General features: G+C 39.6%; 1 protein-coding gene across 1 annotated transcript in view; it reads left to right on the top strand.

Annotated features, from left to right (window-relative positions):
* ADCY2 (adenylate cyclase 2) overlaps positions 1-16,541 on the top strand; it is a 227,558-nt gene that overhangs the window by 11,878 nt on the left and 199,139 nt on the right. Inside the window, exon 2 of the mRNA XM_059836040.1 lies at positions 8,172-8,369. Coding sequence (XP_059692023.1) covers positions 8,172-8,369 — 198 coding nt within the window. The remainder of the gene's footprint in view (positions 1-8,171; positions 8,370-16,541) is intronic.

Here is a 16,541-nt window from a genome sequence, read left to right on the forward strand (position 1 = left end):
AAAAAAACCCAACCCTTTCTGCTACAGTCTGCTCTTACCTAACTGTTCTTTTTAATACCTGCATCATCTGTTTGCTTAGACGTCCTTTAGCAGGCTGCCAACTCCTGATTAAATTTCAAAAAGAATATACTACTTATTTTTATAGTCTTAAAAAAGATTTCTCAAGCTCTTTTCTTGGCCTGCATTACTGAGTCTTTATATTAATCCTTAAAAATTTTATGATCCTTTTTATTATCCCCCCCCCCCCCCCCTTTTTCTTTTTTTGAAAGATAGTTTTTAGAAGCTTCACTGCTTGGCTGTTCATGCATTCTGGTTGTGTTTTGGTCTTTCTCAAGTCGTTTTTGGGAATTGATTAGCTTTTGGCCTCTGCCTGTGAGTTTTATACTGTCTTCAGGCCACCTACAAAGCTTCTAGCTCCCCCTTTCAATTTTAGTGTTTGGTTTTTGTTTTTCATTTGTTTGCTTAACAAGCTTTGTCGTTGTTATAAAGCAGCTCCTCAATTGTAATAATTTATGAACCAGGTTCTTTCCACTTCTTGAGATCAAATTGAGTGTTTTCTCTTTCTTTGTATGGGTGTTTTTTTGTTTGTTTTGTTTTTCAGCTGTGCATGAGACATAGGCAGTGGTCTCAGCTTCCATCTGCTGTTTTGACCCTTAGCCAGTCTAGCTGGGACTCACTGAGGTATCCCTTGACTTGTTGTGTTTTCTTCTTTGACAGCCTCTCTTATCTCTGCATTTCATAGAATCTCAAATAATTTCCATCCTGGTTGGATGACCAGTCCTCTAGGTCATTTATTTTGATAAGCCTTTGCTGTTCAGTCTAGTTTTTTGGTTCATAGGGACTTTATACTATTTGTTGATTCTCCTAGATTGTTAATACAAGCCTTTCTTCAATCCCTGGTGAAGTATATGGCTTTCAGTCTTTTCTGCTTTTTCAGTATTCTGCTGATGGTCTTTTTTCCACCAAGTTTTCAGTAAGACTATTGTGTAAATAATGTTGTTTTAGCAACAGGCATTTTAGTTCTTCCATCTAGTTTCTTGGGCTTCTGGTGTTTATATAGAAGAGGGTATACTTTCACGTGGGTGTTTTATTTCTCTGCAAAATTTTTAAAAAGAAAGTCTGTCTGTTCTGGCTTTTCTTTGCCATTTCCTTCTTGCTTGAGTCTAATCAACTTCTGTCCTTTCCTTTAGTTGAGAATTACAGGTCTCCATGACATTACTGCTTCTCTTAAACCATGTGCTATGTTTCTCTATCCTCCTCAGTTTGAATGTTTTCCTATGACCTTTGAAGTGCCAACAAACTCATTCTTTTCTGGTTTAGATTAAGCTCAGCTACCTTCTCAAGGCTCCCTCTCTATTCCCCAAATTTCCCTGTTTCTTTGAATTCCTTTTTTTAACACATTTTCTTAGCTGCTTATTGAACTTTCGCATGTCAACCTGTCTTGTTTTGGGAGCATTTCTGGGAATGCTACCATAGTTCTTTGCTTCTTCACTAGCAACCAATATTTTGCCTCCAGAACTTTTATTTTAACCTTCCTTACGTTACTGTTATTTGCACAGCAGCCACGGCCTTTGACTCTTCCTCAGCATCTCCAAGGAGCCTTTCTAAACCCTCTGTGAGGTCTGACGTTTTTGTGTTAAGCAGAGAAGTCTGTGATCTCTGGTATGTCAGACTTTGTGTTCCTTGTAGTCATTGCTATGACACTGAGGCAGGCGAGGTTCACGCGTAGCTATCAGGCAAACATGGAAAAATCTGGATGCAATTGTTTTCTGCTGAGTAAGTGAGAAGATAAACAACATCTGTATGTAGCTGGACTCACTAAAAAGAATCCACTGGCAAAAAGTGCTTGACACTGAAGTCAGGCACATAGGTGGTCAGAAGGGTGTTCACAATACCTACACGGTTGGTCACTCTATTACCACTATTAGTCTTATGCGCTAACTAGGACAGACCCTGTAAAGTCAAAGAACAGTTCCTGTTGATTTCAGCAGAATTATTGCACTGTTGCAAAATGCCACATTTCTCATATGGGGGGGATTTTACAGCGCATGTTGTTCATGACTTTCAAGTTTGAGTACAGGCTCCAGATGACCAGAATGTCATCTGAAAGATTTGAACGAAGTCTAACTACTTTAATAGTGTCATAATATACTAACAAATACCAAATGATATAGAATCTGGCCATGAATGCAGAACTGCTTCTTGCTGGTTATATATGACATCACGCAGCAGCTTGGAAGTTGTAATGCTGGTGAGAATTACCTGATACATGCGATATGCAAATTGCTGGAGTGATTGTGGACTAGCAAGGAGTCAAATACCACCGTGTGCTAACAGCAAGTGTAGACTGCACATCAGACTCATTAATAGAGAGAACTGATTTTCTCAAGACAAGAGACACCATGAAACAACTGGATTTGAGCCTGATGCTGTTATCATTGATCTACCAAGCCAAACAGGGAGTGCTGAATCAGAGGGAAAAAATCTCAGGCATGCAATTACATAGGGCCTTAGTGAAAATCAAAAGCTTTGTTGACACAAACTTCAGGACAGTTTGATTAAAAGGTACAGTTCAATTAATTTTCTGCTAGTGTCCTTGAACATGTTGTACAAAGCCTAATAAAAGCTTCAAAAAAAAAAAAAGGTACATGAGAAAGCTTCTAACTAGGCAGCTAAGCAAGAAAAACAAGCAAAGCTTTGTGTTATGAAAGATAAATGGTGGGCATGAAAGGCAGAGGAGTTTTTCTAAGTTGTGGATCCAGAAAATACCATGTGGGCTTGGGAACAGCATCTGGCCTTAAAGACACTGTGCCATTTCTGAAGTGAAAATGGATTCATAATGATAGAATTGATGGAAAAGAAATCTGAGATGGCGGGCTGAAACTTTTCAGTTGTCCTGAATGAAGAAGTCCTAGATGAAGCTGTACAGCTACTTGGCCAGGAGCAGGGCACAGCACCGCCTAATAAAATGGAGATTTTTCCAGCTGTCTAGCAGATGGCACACAGTGCAGTTGACCGTAAGCAAATTCACTAAAATATAAAAGCATGGGATAAGAGTCACAAGTAGCCAGAAGACTTTTGCAGCTTTTTGGCTTTGTAGAGAACTATTTCTTGAGGTGTTAGAGAATTGAAATGCTGTCCACTTTTACGAAGGGAAGGGTGATGATATGTCTTCTGAAATCATTCTAATTCTTTCAAGTCCTGGAAAAGGATTTACAGGAAAAATAGGCAATTTTTGCTACAGATTCTTTCAGTCAGCTAGTCTGGTTAAAGGAAGATGTTCTGTTTTGACAGAGAGGTCAGTAAGTTAGTAATCATTGAGCCCTGTAACATTTTAACACTCAACAGTTTTGAAAATAGATGTATGGCATCATACGTAGTTTTAATGTCTGAAGAATATTACTCACTTGTTTTTATATTTACATTTAGAACGTGTTTCATTGATCTCAGTGAAAAGTGATTTTAGTAGGAATTTAATATAGTAAATGGTTCGAGTTAATTCAAAGCATGTGGTATTTCCGACCCCAGCAGGAGTCCTCTGTATATAGACTTACTGTCAAATTCTAAGAGATGAAAAGAATAAAAGAAAAAGCACCAAAAGAATGAGGAACGATGGTAAGAGATTTTATGCTAAAACTGGTATTTTAAATGCTTGTTTGTTCATTTTCGTAGAGTACTTTGTCAAGCCGTATGGTTTTGTATAAAACAGTGAAGTGCTCTACAGCAGCTTTGCTGTTTAAAATTAAACTGAGGGCATGGCATTATCTGGAAAAGGAAAGAACAGGATGTAGAATGAGCGAAGGTTGTGGGCTTTGGAAAGATGAGTGAAAGTGAGTCTTCAGATTTTAGTGGTGATAAGATTATCACACACTTCTGAAGAATTTATGGGGGTTGGAAAAATTTCTAACAGTAGACTTTAATTTCTTCAGTAATTAAAAGACAGCAAGATAGAAAACACTCAGGAAGACAGAGCTGTCAGGCAAGATCTATGTATTGCAGGCTTAGATATTATGTTCGAAAGTGTCATGCTGATATTTTAATTCCATTACCTCTGGTGTATTTTAATTTCTGAGACTAGCAACAAAAAAAGAAGGAAAGTGTTTTGTTTTTTTTTTTTCCCCCACCTCCTTGGGAAATGGTTAAGGAAACAGAACAGTTAACCCTCAGGTTTTGTCTTTGCATCCAACATCGTCTTTTAACCTGCTAAGCACAGTGACGATTGCAAATACTGATCAGGAAGCTACAAGTTTTAAATGTCCTGTTCTCGAAGTTACAATTCCATAAACATTTAGTTCCTCTGAAGTAATAGGAAAATATTGTTAAAAGTAGTTCCTAAAATAAACCCCTGCCTCCCACAGCCTGCTTTTGTTGACCTGACATTAACATGTATTTTACAGGCAGGATTGTGAAAAATCCTCCTGTACACATGAAGGCTTTTTGAAAAGGATTCAAATTTTTATAACAATTGTTTTCTCATATCTATTTAAATTGCCTAATGTGTACACTAGTCTGTCTTTAAATTTCAGTTTCGCTTCAGAATTCACACAGTGTACGGTGCGATGCAAGCAGCTTGTGAACATTGGTGGTTTTGTAGTCAGCTCAGAGAGGTGACGTCCCACTGCAGTCAGTGAGGTTGCATGCAGTTACCTGTGATGAGGAGCTCATACATTGTGGTCTGGTTTTTTTCCTGCATATGTTTATACCAGAACAAAATGCAAAATTGTGCAATAGCCAACCGGAGAAGGGGAGAAAGCAGAAATAAAATTTTGGATTTACTGATCAGAATGGCTGAGCTAAATGTTGAGATCAGTGTGCACTTAAAAGAAGGAAATTGACTGGTCAGCTGTGAATTTGGAACAAACATTTTGATGGATTCATCTAATGATAGAATACATACAGAAATATGTAGCTACGTGACCACAGATATGCTCTGAACTGAAATCTAGATATTGTTGATTTGTTATGAAGCAAGATTGTCCTAGAAAGCACAATACTTTTACTTTTTTTACTGCAAGGGAGAAGCGTGCTTTTGAAGTGCATGTGGATATTCTTGCTAGTATATTTGTAGCATAATCGTTATCACTGAAATACCAGTTTGCCGTCCCGTCATTTAAATCTGTGATTTTCCTGAGTCTCGGCTTCCTCCAGGAGCTTGCGGGTTCCTTCTGTGCTGTGACCTTGACTGCATGACAGATGGTGCAAGGAACGTAATGTTGTCCTGTCACCGGTGAAGGGACTAATTCTTCTGGCCTTGTAACAAGAGTTTTGCAATCCCACCTGGAAGTGTAGAAGTCAAAGGTCGAAGTTAAATGCTTTTGGTGTTATCTGGGCTGCCATTGGTTGTGACATTACTAAATTAATTCACTGAAACAGATTTCAGAAATGGGAATGATCAAAAATCGCAAAATTCAGAGACATAAATCTTACTGCTACTAGTTAGGTTTTATATTTTTTGTCTTACTATGCAAGGTTGCATGTATCTTACTTCATACAGCTCTGTACTCATGCAGACACTTACCTCTATGTCTAACTTTAAGCCCATAAACTTCTTTTCAGTACGACCACCCGAGTCCTCGAAAGCTTTAATGTGGGTATTTAATATTTGGAAGATTAGTGTTTGCATTTCAAAGTTAGCACCATCACCTGCAGTTTCTTGACTCTTCTTTTGCTTATATCCTGATCGTCAAGTGCGGCAATAATAATTGCTTAAATGTGTGACTTCGTAAATTTAAAAGGGAAGAAAGAATAAGAAGAGTTGAGAGATGAGCTGCCTTTTGTTGGGCAGGGTAGGGTACGTGGAAGAGAATCTGCAGTCTGCACGGTAAATGTGGACTTTCATCACGGTGTTTCCCCTTGGTTTGAACCTGCCAGTGCCAGCACAGATTAGAGCCTCCGGTAATGCGCTCTGCAGAGAGGTGATCTGTCCCTCTCCTCTCCTGCTGAAATACGGAGGTTATTGGTTGAGGTTCGGTTGCGGGTTTGTGTGTACGAGTGGCTCCTGGCGCAGGGCTGCCCAGTGCTGGGGTAGCTGCAGGCGTGGTGGTGCTGGGTTTGGAGCAGGACCTCCCTGATGCAGCAGCGGGGCGTTGCAACGTGCAGTACAAGTGCAGTCAGGACTGCAGGGAAAACAAAGAAGTTTGAAGAGAGGAGTGGGAAAGAACCTTACAGCAAGTGTCTCTATAGATGTCGGGTTGTAAAAGTTACTAGATCTGGAAAAAAAGAAACCCAAAACAATGCTGACAGCAATTGTAAATTTTTGTAAATTTACAAGTTTACTTGTAGATTTTTAGCTTTGCTCTAACTGTAGCAAGTCTTATACACATAAGAAAGGAAAAAAAGTCACATCAAAAAGCTTTTAAGTAAAATGTTACGTATTTAAGTTGAAAACCCATCAATAAACAAGATTTATCAGGGCACTGAGGAAGCAACTACAAAACTAGGGAAAAAGAAATGTTATTTCTTTGTGCTTAGGTGCCTTACAAATCATCAAATAGGTGCTTTCAGATTGTTCCCAAGATTTCACCAGCATGAATAAATGGACACGAGGCTTTTCTGCATGAAGTGGCCAGCAGGAGTAGGGAGGTGATCGTGCCCCTGTACTCGGCACTGGTGAGGCCGCACCTCGAATCCTGTGTTCAGTTTTGGGCCCCCACTACAAGAAGGACATTGAGGTGCTGGAGCGTGTCCAGAGAAGGGTGACGAAGCTGGTGAGGGGTCTGGAGCACAAGTCTTGTGAGGAGCAGCTGAGGGAGCTGGGGTTGTTCAGTCTGGAGAAGAAGAGGCTGAGGGGAGACCTCATCGCTCTCTACAATTACCTGAAAGGGGGTTGCAGAGAGGTGGGTGTTGGTGTCTTCTCCCAAGTGACAAGTGACAGGACAAGAGGAAATGGCCTCAAGTTGCGCCAGGGGAGATACAGACTGGATATTAGGAAAAATTTCTTTACTCTGAGATTGGTGAAACACTGGAACAGGCTGCCCAGGGAGGTGGTGGAGTCACCCTCCCTGGAGGTGTTCAAGGAACGTGTGGACGAGGCATTGTGGGACATGGTTTAGTGGGTATGGTGGTGTTAGCTGATGGTTGGACTTGATGATCTTACAGGTCTTTTCCAACCTTAGTGATTCTGTGAAGTATGTCATTAGTGGAGGTTTTTATACTGTTGCAACAGTAGCACTTGGGGTCTGCTTTTGCAGTCCTTGTTGCTACAAATGAGGCTGTTAAAATTCATAACAGCTGCCGGAATGAGCAAGGATCCGATGACCAGACTGATATAGTGCTGTTGTACTTCAACCAGAGATACTTTTGAACACATACAGGAATATAAAATCAAGTATTTATTCTTGTTTAATGCACCCATCACTAGGTGATTTAAAGATATTAGTGTAGTAACTTCTATGTAAGTTCTGTAAAGAAATTTAAATATTGTTTATTCTGAATCTCACTTCAAGTAAGGTTCTAGTCATTGCTCTGGGTGATGTTTGCACAATCTGAAGTATGCAGTTGCTGGGAGAAAATGTATATGTGTAATATAGAGCCCATCCTTCCAGATAGATACTTTAAACAGAAGCAAAAGATATAGTACCTGGCAAATACCACTGTCAAAAAGTCTTATGGAGTTATGGACACAGAGCTGATTTAGGGGGCCTTCTGACCGCTGCAGTCTTCAATGGGGATGCTTGAATTTCAGCTGCAAACCACCTAATCAGAGAAATCTTTTGATTGCTGGAGATATATCAGGATATAAGCAAAAGAAGAGTCGAGAAACTGCAGGTGATGGTGCTAACTTTGAAATGCAAACACTAATCTTTCAAATCCAGAATTCTGGGGAAAGGCTAAGCCACTTCTGCAGATTGGGTTTGCCTTTTAATTAGCTCGGTCCTGCGGGCCTGGTGCGTTACTGTTGTGTGATTAATAGTTTTCTCAATCTGCTTCAATTCCTCGATTTAGTAAAAGACATACTATGCAGTAGTGTGGTTAATAGTTGTTTATAAAGTTAATACTTCAAATAACAGTTTCTTACAGTGAAAGAAATCCTATTTTGATTCATCTTGCTTTTGTTACTCAGCCATGTCTTTCTGAGATCCCCGTATGCAATCAGTTTAGAGTATGTTGTTGCTGTCTGACCTTTTAAGTACATGAGTTTTTAACTTCCTTTTCATTTCTTCTGTTTCCAGGAAATTGAAGACCATGTGGCATTTTTAATAACTGTTCCAACGGCCCTAGCAATTTTTTTCGCTATATTTATCCTTGTCTGCGTAGAACCTGTATTTAAGAAGCTGCTTCGTCTATTTTCTCTGGTGGTCTGGGTATGTCTTGTTGCCATGGGATATCTCTTTATGTGTTTCGGAGGAATCATCTGTCCCTGGGACCAGGTAAGACAGTCATTATTATTAATTTTACTTCATTGGGTACATTTCCAAGAACCATTCTATGCAAAAGTATTCACATTAATTTTTGTGAGATATCTCATAAAATGTTTTTGTGACTAAGTGTTTGCATGCTGAGACTCCCCGCATCTATTTTATAAATACCAGAGATGTGCATACTTAGGATATGGAAATATTTGAAGTATTTTGCTTTTATATTTTTAAGCTCCTTTTCATAATGAACATTTGATTCCAATCATCAACTTCTTTGTATAGTGAATATTTGATTCTAGTGACCAATGAACATGGCAGAAATGCTAGTTTTCTTCAAGACCGCTGATGTATTCTCCTTCAGCTTAAAATGTTCGAGCTCTCAGTGTAGGCTTTATGTGGTCTTCAAGATGTTCTCTAGCAATGTGTGAGAAAAAAAGAACTGGGAGTTTCCTTGCATTTCTAGGGAAATAAATGAGTAGAGAAACAGTGAAGTACCCTTCACACTTTTTGTATTTTGTAATGAAGACAAAGCAAAAATATAATTGCCTTTTAATAGCAGCACTTTTGAAATATCAGTAAATGATGTGCAATACCCAACGCTGCGCCTGATCGATTCTTCTGTGTTCTGCCATATCCTTTTCCTTTTCCCAAGCCTCTCTGCATGGGAATACTCCTGATATAATAATTGTAAACCCCTTCAAAGGCTGGAAAAAAGGTTTAAAATATATCAATATGTCTTTGGAAAATTTCATGCTGGTTCTATGAGTTTGTTATAACCTTTAAATGGTAGTGCTGTATCTGGGGTGCCTTTTAGGTCTTTAAGATAAACTTGAAACAAATTCTCTGACTTGTTATTCAGATCTTGCAAAGACTTATGCAAATATTGAACTTTAAGTATGCAAGTAGTTCCTTTAAAATCTTTAATTCAAATGATTTAAAGTACTGGTGTATATTGGTAATATTAGTTTTGGAGCCCTTACCTTTGGGGGTGACTTTTATAATCTCAATTTCTTGGAAGGTTCAGGAATTAATTAGCTATGAAACCACCTTCCTGCATTTTTTATTTGTTTTGTTTTTAAAAAGTATTTGAAATTAGGCCACACTTGCCTGTAATGAAAAGCAAATCAGAACATTTAATATTTTTCTCTAGATACAGATTTCACCATGGGAGTCCCTGCATCTTTGTGATACCAAGTCTAGATAATTCACATGGTTTTACTTTTTTGATTTATTTATTCTCATTGCCAGTTGCAGGATGTCATGCTAGAACATTTCAGGCTTAGATGCAAATATTTAATTAGCCATATTATTTGCTCATTGCAAATTCTACTGAGTTTAATTTTGTTATTTGAAAGATACAATAATGGTTTTCAAATATGTGGCATAAAAGTGGTCTTAGGCAGGCTGATGTCTCAGTCCTGGGGTTGTATTTAGCCTGTGAAGATGGTTTGTCCTTCCTTGCTGTCCTCTTCGGAGAAATGTAGGCATTCCCACAGCATCCGAGGGACCGTGGCTGGCCACACGAGGCAGGAAGGGCTGCAGAGCTCCAGGGAAAGGCATTGTCTTCCCACAGGCTGCCGGGACACAAGTCCTCTGATGTTTCAGCCTGCTCCTTGCTTTGTGTTGCTGGGAGAAGAGGATATTTGGGAGGGAGCTGCATTGATTGCCCTGCCAGCAGCAGCCGGCTCCGGGCAGCTGCCTTGCCTTGCCTAGCGCTGCCCAGGCTCCAGCCCAGAGCGGGCAGGGCTTTTCCAGAAAGCCTGGACCCAGCTGCAGACACGTGGCTTAACTCCACCGTGCAGGTGTCTTCGGCATCTGGCGGGAGAGGGGCTGTGCCAGGGTGGCCCCTGGCCACTGCCGGGAGTCGGAGGTCGCGTGGCTCCCTGCAGCGAGACCCTTTGCTTCCCCAAAACCATTTTTTTCCCCTTTGAATAGCAGTGCTGTTTTGTTGATCACTTTTGTAGGTATACTTTCGCCTAGCGTCTGTTAAGAGTCAACTACGGCTATATGGGAATCTTTCTGGGAATTTGACACCTTACATAATAGGCAAATCACAGGTTTGATGTTTTTGAACATTTGCAAAAAAGCAGTAAGCAGTAAAATGCTGCTGTGTATTCCTGCGATGTTGGTGTTTTGATTGCTCTGCATCAAGAATATGTAGGTCAATAATCAGTGTTCTCTCTTGTAATTGTATGTGAAAGCAAATCTGAAAAATCCTTCCTGAGTGATCACTGACAGTTTCTTAGTTGAAGTTTTACATTTTGTGCATTTTAAAAACATTTTGCTTGGCTTATTAGAGTGTTTTCGTCGTTCCTTTATCATTTTTTGAAAGAAAAGAAATATAATGTAAAATTTAAATTAGTTCTGTTTCAAATACGCCTTTGTCAACATAGCTAATTAGAAAGTTATTAAAATAAAAACAAAAAAGAGCCAATTCATGCACACTTATTTACTAAACAAGTGCTTTATTTTAATTTTCTTGAAATTACAGCCTAACTTTTGTTTTGGTCTAGCAGAGTTTAAAAATACTCTTTTCATCATATCTTTCATATCTTCTGAATCCTAAGCTTGTTAAAAATGTGGCATTTCTTAATTGTAGTAGTGACTACTGAAAGATAAATTTTCTGCCTACCGTAGAAAGAACATGTTATTCTCCCATTCGTGCACAAGCCTTCTCCCTTTAAATGACAACCCCACATCCTTTAAGTTTTGGCTTAATGATTTTAATGTTCCTTTTGGCTGTTTGTAACTGCTAAATGCAGTTTTTCTCTGTTGTCTGAAGGAACCTTAGGTGTGAACTTTTGCAGCTTTTGTTTACAATAAAAATACCACTTCAGAGATACTATTTTGGTTATGAACTCAATATATATTTAATGTGGAGCAGTTCCTCCTGAGCCTGCAGGCACATAGCTCAAATAACTTTCACGAACAGTAGAGGGCTGGAAATGAAATGCCTGGTCAGGGCCATTGTTTTTTTGTTAGAAACCTGTGGGCTGATGTGAAATAAGTGCAAATCATAATTGGTTTCAGCTATCTTTCTGCTGTCCCTGCAGACTGCTTTTATCTGTCTGCATTTCCTTGTCTCTTGTTCGGCTGCAGCTAGAGCTTCGGAGAGAAAGCTATTATCAGGTAGGTATCTGGCCGCTGTTGGAAGGGGGAAGGCAGCACAGCTATAGACGGTTACTCCATCCCTTGGGCCGGTCTGCAAGCCCCATGCCGGCTCTGTAATTGCCTGCTGAGCCTGATCCAAAGGCTGTAATTGTCACTAGGCTGCGTGGGCATAATCACAAACCCACCTACAAGAGGAGCCAGGATATTTGCACTATCAACCATACCAACCAACTTACCTCTTAAGTTAGTCCAAGCTCCCTTATCCTCTGTATGGACGATGAAGAGAAACAAGTACATTGAGAGGGAGATGGAGGGCACCTTAGTGAGGCAGTGGGCGGCTTTACGTGAAGAAAATTAGGACAGTGATGGCAAATGTCTTCGGTACCTGACAAACTTTTTTGAAGAAGTGCGGCAGCCCTCTCTTGTTGGTGTCAGCCCAAGTTTCTGTCAGTGCCAACTTGGCAGTGGAGCCCCCGGTTTTCCCTGATGGCCCGGGGATGCTTTCATCGGACCTACATGCGCTACACTGTGTTACACAGCCAGGAGGGAGGCTGGGCTGTCTGGTAGGAGTTGCAGGACAGCTGGCCAGGGTTGGTAGGAAGGAAGTAGAGCAAAGGAAGTCATGCAGAGGCTCAGAGAGAGCAATTGCCTGCTGGCAGTTCTTTCCAAATCTAACGTGTGAGCAATAATGCGTGGAGGTGGTTTCAGTAAGGAAAGACCCAAGGATGATGCTTAGAAACATCCGTGCAGAAATCGGTGGATGATGTGTTTGGTGGAGGGCCAGGAATGCAAGGCAGGCAAGCTGAGGAAGTAGTGCTGGTGGAAAAAGGTGATATATCGTTTTTGTCGTGTTAAGACTTTTCCCTACTATAGAAAGGACCACATTTCCTTACAAAATGTAAATCCAGCACCTATCTAGAGTTACATGCCAGGGAATGAATTCAAATTAGTTTCCTCTTGTTTCACTGACAGTGTAGTTATTGTACAACAGTCGCCTTTCCATGTCATCCTCTGACATGTCTAATACTTCCTCAGCCTTTTATACAGGGTGTGTGTAAATATGTCATAGCACATTGATATCAATGGGTAAAAAGAGCTCTTAAAGCATACAGTGGATGATATAAAAAAAGAGAGTAATTATACAGCATTATACTAGTCTAATGAATTCTATCATTGCTGGATTTTGGTATTCAATTCTACTTAATTATAAATACGTTTGCACAGCCCAGGCACCAGATGTGTTCCTCCTTGTCTATATTCAGTTATAGCACAAAAATTACTTCAAGCAGGATTTCACACTTCTGGTTTCCAAAATGAATTATCCACAGAGTCATGTGTTTAGAATATATGTTTGGCTATTTTAGCCTAAATGCTACTTTTTGAGCTGAATCTAAAGCGCTTTTTTTGTTTTGTTTTCATGTGTTGGTATGGAATGGTTCAATTTGTACCAAAGCCTTGGTTTACAAAGTGCGGGCAAAATTTTCTGTATTAGTATTTATAATTCTCATTTTTTTGATACTCTCTTGGCACCTGAGGATATCAGTCTATGGTGTGCTGAGGGGTGAGGGCCTGCACACAGTTTCTGCGGTCGTGGTAATTAGCTCCCGTGTTAGGCAGCAGGGCAAGCTGATGGTTCTGCAGAAAGGGAGTAATTTTCTTTCTACAGAATTACTTCGGGTCTCATTTCCGCACCTTGCTTGGGACCTGCCTTATCTAAAGTCAGCCCTGCCCTAAATTATTAATAACATGTTATGTGGTTAAGCAATGCAAATAAGAGGAGTTAGGCGTTTGAGAAGGAGAGCAGGGCAGGTCAGTGAAGTCCCTACACCGCAGCAAAGCGAGGATGAGTTGCTGTCAGCAACACCGCTGGCTCAGGATCTGGAGGGCGGGAGAGACTTGACAGTTTTTCAAGTTTGAGATTAATTGGACTATCAGGAATGAGTATCCTGAGCAAGGAACTAAATCTTGTAGGAGCATGGCTCAGTACCTTGTATAGGTGAAGAGTCACCTGAAAAAGGACATAAGGAAAACCAGGAGGTTTGTATGAAAGGGGAAGATACTGCCCAGCAGATGATACTGTGCTTTAGAATTAGGTGTGATGGAAAAGGAAGAAACCCACAATCCACAACTATAAGCCGTATTTGCAGTTATATTCAAGGACGGAGAAGAACAGATGATTTTTATCTTAATTCTCATTTTTTTATAGGCATATGAAGTCACAGGCTTAATAGCAAGACATTTAAATGTGTTTATCAAGTCTGGTATGGCTATATCTGTATAGAAGACAGGAAAAAGCTGAGCTATTAGAGACCTGCCAGTTAGTCATTAAAATCAGTAATGTAGTAGATTAATACAGTAAAATTGTGCATGGAGCCTTGGAACACCCTGTTAGCAATAACGTGCAATTGTTAAACTTTGGTATGTCATGGCAATGCATTGTGATAGCTGGCCATGTAAAGAGAACTAATTTCTTTTTTAAATAGGGAAAGTAGTTTTGAAAAAAAAAAAATCTGTTTTAGTGCCAAATGGAAGACTAGAAGCACTGCTAGACTAGATGAGCACTATTGAAGTAACTGTACATATAGGCAAAGGGAGATGGCATCTGGTGTGACTTCAGAGAGCATCAGGAGGGAGGAAGATTGCTGGCTGAATTTCTCAGGGAGCTCCCTGGGGAATGTTTGCCTTTATTAGTGCTTTTTACTAGTGGTGGGGTGACAGAATGTCACCGCTATAATGAAATTTGTTGATGACCCAGTTAAGAGATTTCTAATACAGCAAAAGATCAGAATGTTATGGGGAAGAAATGCATGACCTTGAGGACTGCAGTAATAGCAACTAGATGAAATTTAATAATAGGAAAAGTGAGGTGCCTGCATTTGGGAACTAACAGCAGAAACTTCAGCTAAAGGCTGAGAGTTCATCAATAGAAAACAAGCAGGGACAAGCAGAATGAAGAGGAGAAGCATTGGTTGGTCACTGGGTCATTAGGATATGCATCCAGAAAAGACTCAGTTATGATGGCAAAGTATCCAGCTAAGGGTGAAACCTCATCTGGATCACTATCTACATTTCTGGTCACCTGTATTCAAAAAGATAAACTGAAACTGGAACAAATGCAGAGAGCACCAAGAGAGATCGCCAGCAGAAAGGAGAGTTTTGTGAGAGGAGATGAGAAGAGCTTGACTTGGGTATAGATCAGCAGAAGAGAAGAACGCTGAGAGTGGTGTGACTGCCATCTACAGATAATCCGTGGTTGCAAACATTAGGTTTGAGGAGAAGCCACAGAAGATAAAGGATTATTGACACATACACACACCAAAAAAAAAAAAAAAAATCAGCCAGCCATTAATAAAATTTAAACGGGAAATTAGAATAAATTCCTTAGCTATTAGGGCACTGGGTTTGTGGAGTGGCTAATATCCTCAGGATAACAAGGATTAAAGTAATGAATTGGTTTTACAGTGGAATGCTGACCGTAGCTGAGAGTCATTCAGTGTCTTTGATAGCAGGGACATGGACTTCAGTGAGCCAAGAGCATCCTTTTAGTTCTTTATTCCTATGTGCTACTTGCATCTGGGGACTACTGACCTAGTTTAAATGACAATTTACTTTAACTTGTGCCTGAAGTTCATCTAAAAACCAAAGAGATGGATTTTCTGAGTTTTAAAGTTCACGGCTTTTTGCTATTCGAATGTCTTTTATCCTTCCAGCATTCTTCTGGAGCAGTAGTCTCAAAAAATTATAACATCAGGGGATAATAATCTTGCTATATTTCTGATCTTTTCAGGCATTAATTATAAAGCTTATGAGAGAGGTTTAATGTAATATAAAGTAAAAGAGACTGAATGCGTCCTGCACCTTTATCACAAGATCCTGATGAAACCCTTGTTTCCCTGCTAGTTTATTTTTCTTTACTCCATTTCCTGTAGTGATTTTTCCATCTCAGAGCATACAATTAAGTACAAAGGCTGAGCTGACTGTAGATTTCATCAAGATTATTGCACAGTTTGTGTGCAGTGTGATATTTGCTGTGCAAGTCACATGAATGAATTTTGCTAAGGGAAGTGTTAAGGTAACTCCATCAAAGTACAATAAAAATGTAAGTCTCAGATAAGTGTGCAAAACCGAATGTGGCAACATTTTTCTCTCTGATGGGAAATAACACTTACCAGTAAGTATATTAATGTTTCTGAGAGTACTGAAACTAAGCATTACTAATTTCAAGTATCATCATATTGTTCGGATGTTGCTGAAGTCAAGAGACCAGATGACAAATGGAAATTAATAATTTAAGCCATTCATAGGGAAATAAACATTTTAATACTTTCATAGTACATATTAGTTAACAATTACTTGTATGATGGAGCTACCAGAGAACCATTAAAGAAGCTATCCACAATTTCTTGTTAGCATGTATAATTTAGGGTAGCCATGCAAGCCTTTACCTTTCATTGGAACTATTTTCCACTCAGAAATGTGACAGTTTACCTGACTTCCAGGAGGGCAGGTTTTGCCGTGACACTGCATGAGTCTCTTGGTTTGAGCTCTTTGACTTTGCTTACCTGCCTGCCATGGAAAAACTTGTACCTATACATGGCCATTGGATATGCTACTCTACATTTTTATTTTTGTGAATTAAGTAATAAAGGGCTGTATCATCATAGGCCCTGACCTTTGGTTATTTTTCACCATTTGTCTCAAATCTGTTTCTGTTTGCAGGTTTCTAGTGCTGTAATAATTCAGCTAGAGAGCTGTTACACAAAAAAAAAATCCCACAAAAGATGGTGCAAATGTTTCCTACAAGCTGCGTTAAGAAGAATTCAGTTTATTTGTTTGAGGCTGTTCCCTGTTTCCATAGTTTTTATGAAGTTTTAGGTACAACTGTGGTGTAAAAGAAATTAATCTTAATATCTGGATTGTCAGAGGATCGCTTCTCTTTTTGGCTAGGAAGCAGGTAACAGAATTTGCCCCTACGTGCTTGCAGTTTTTGATATGTTGGTGAGGAAATATCTTTCAGTTTCACTTGCCAGGATACAAATCTATAATGCTATGCAGATATTAGGAAACATTGCT

Source organism: Gavia stellata, chromosome 3 (assembly GCF_030936135.1).
Source record: "Gavia stellata isolate bGavSte3 chromosome 3, bGavSte3.hap2, whole genome shotgun sequence".
NCBI classification, from domain to species: domain Eukaryota; kingdom Metazoa; phylum Chordata; class Aves; order Gaviiformes; family Gaviidae; genus Gavia; species Gavia stellata.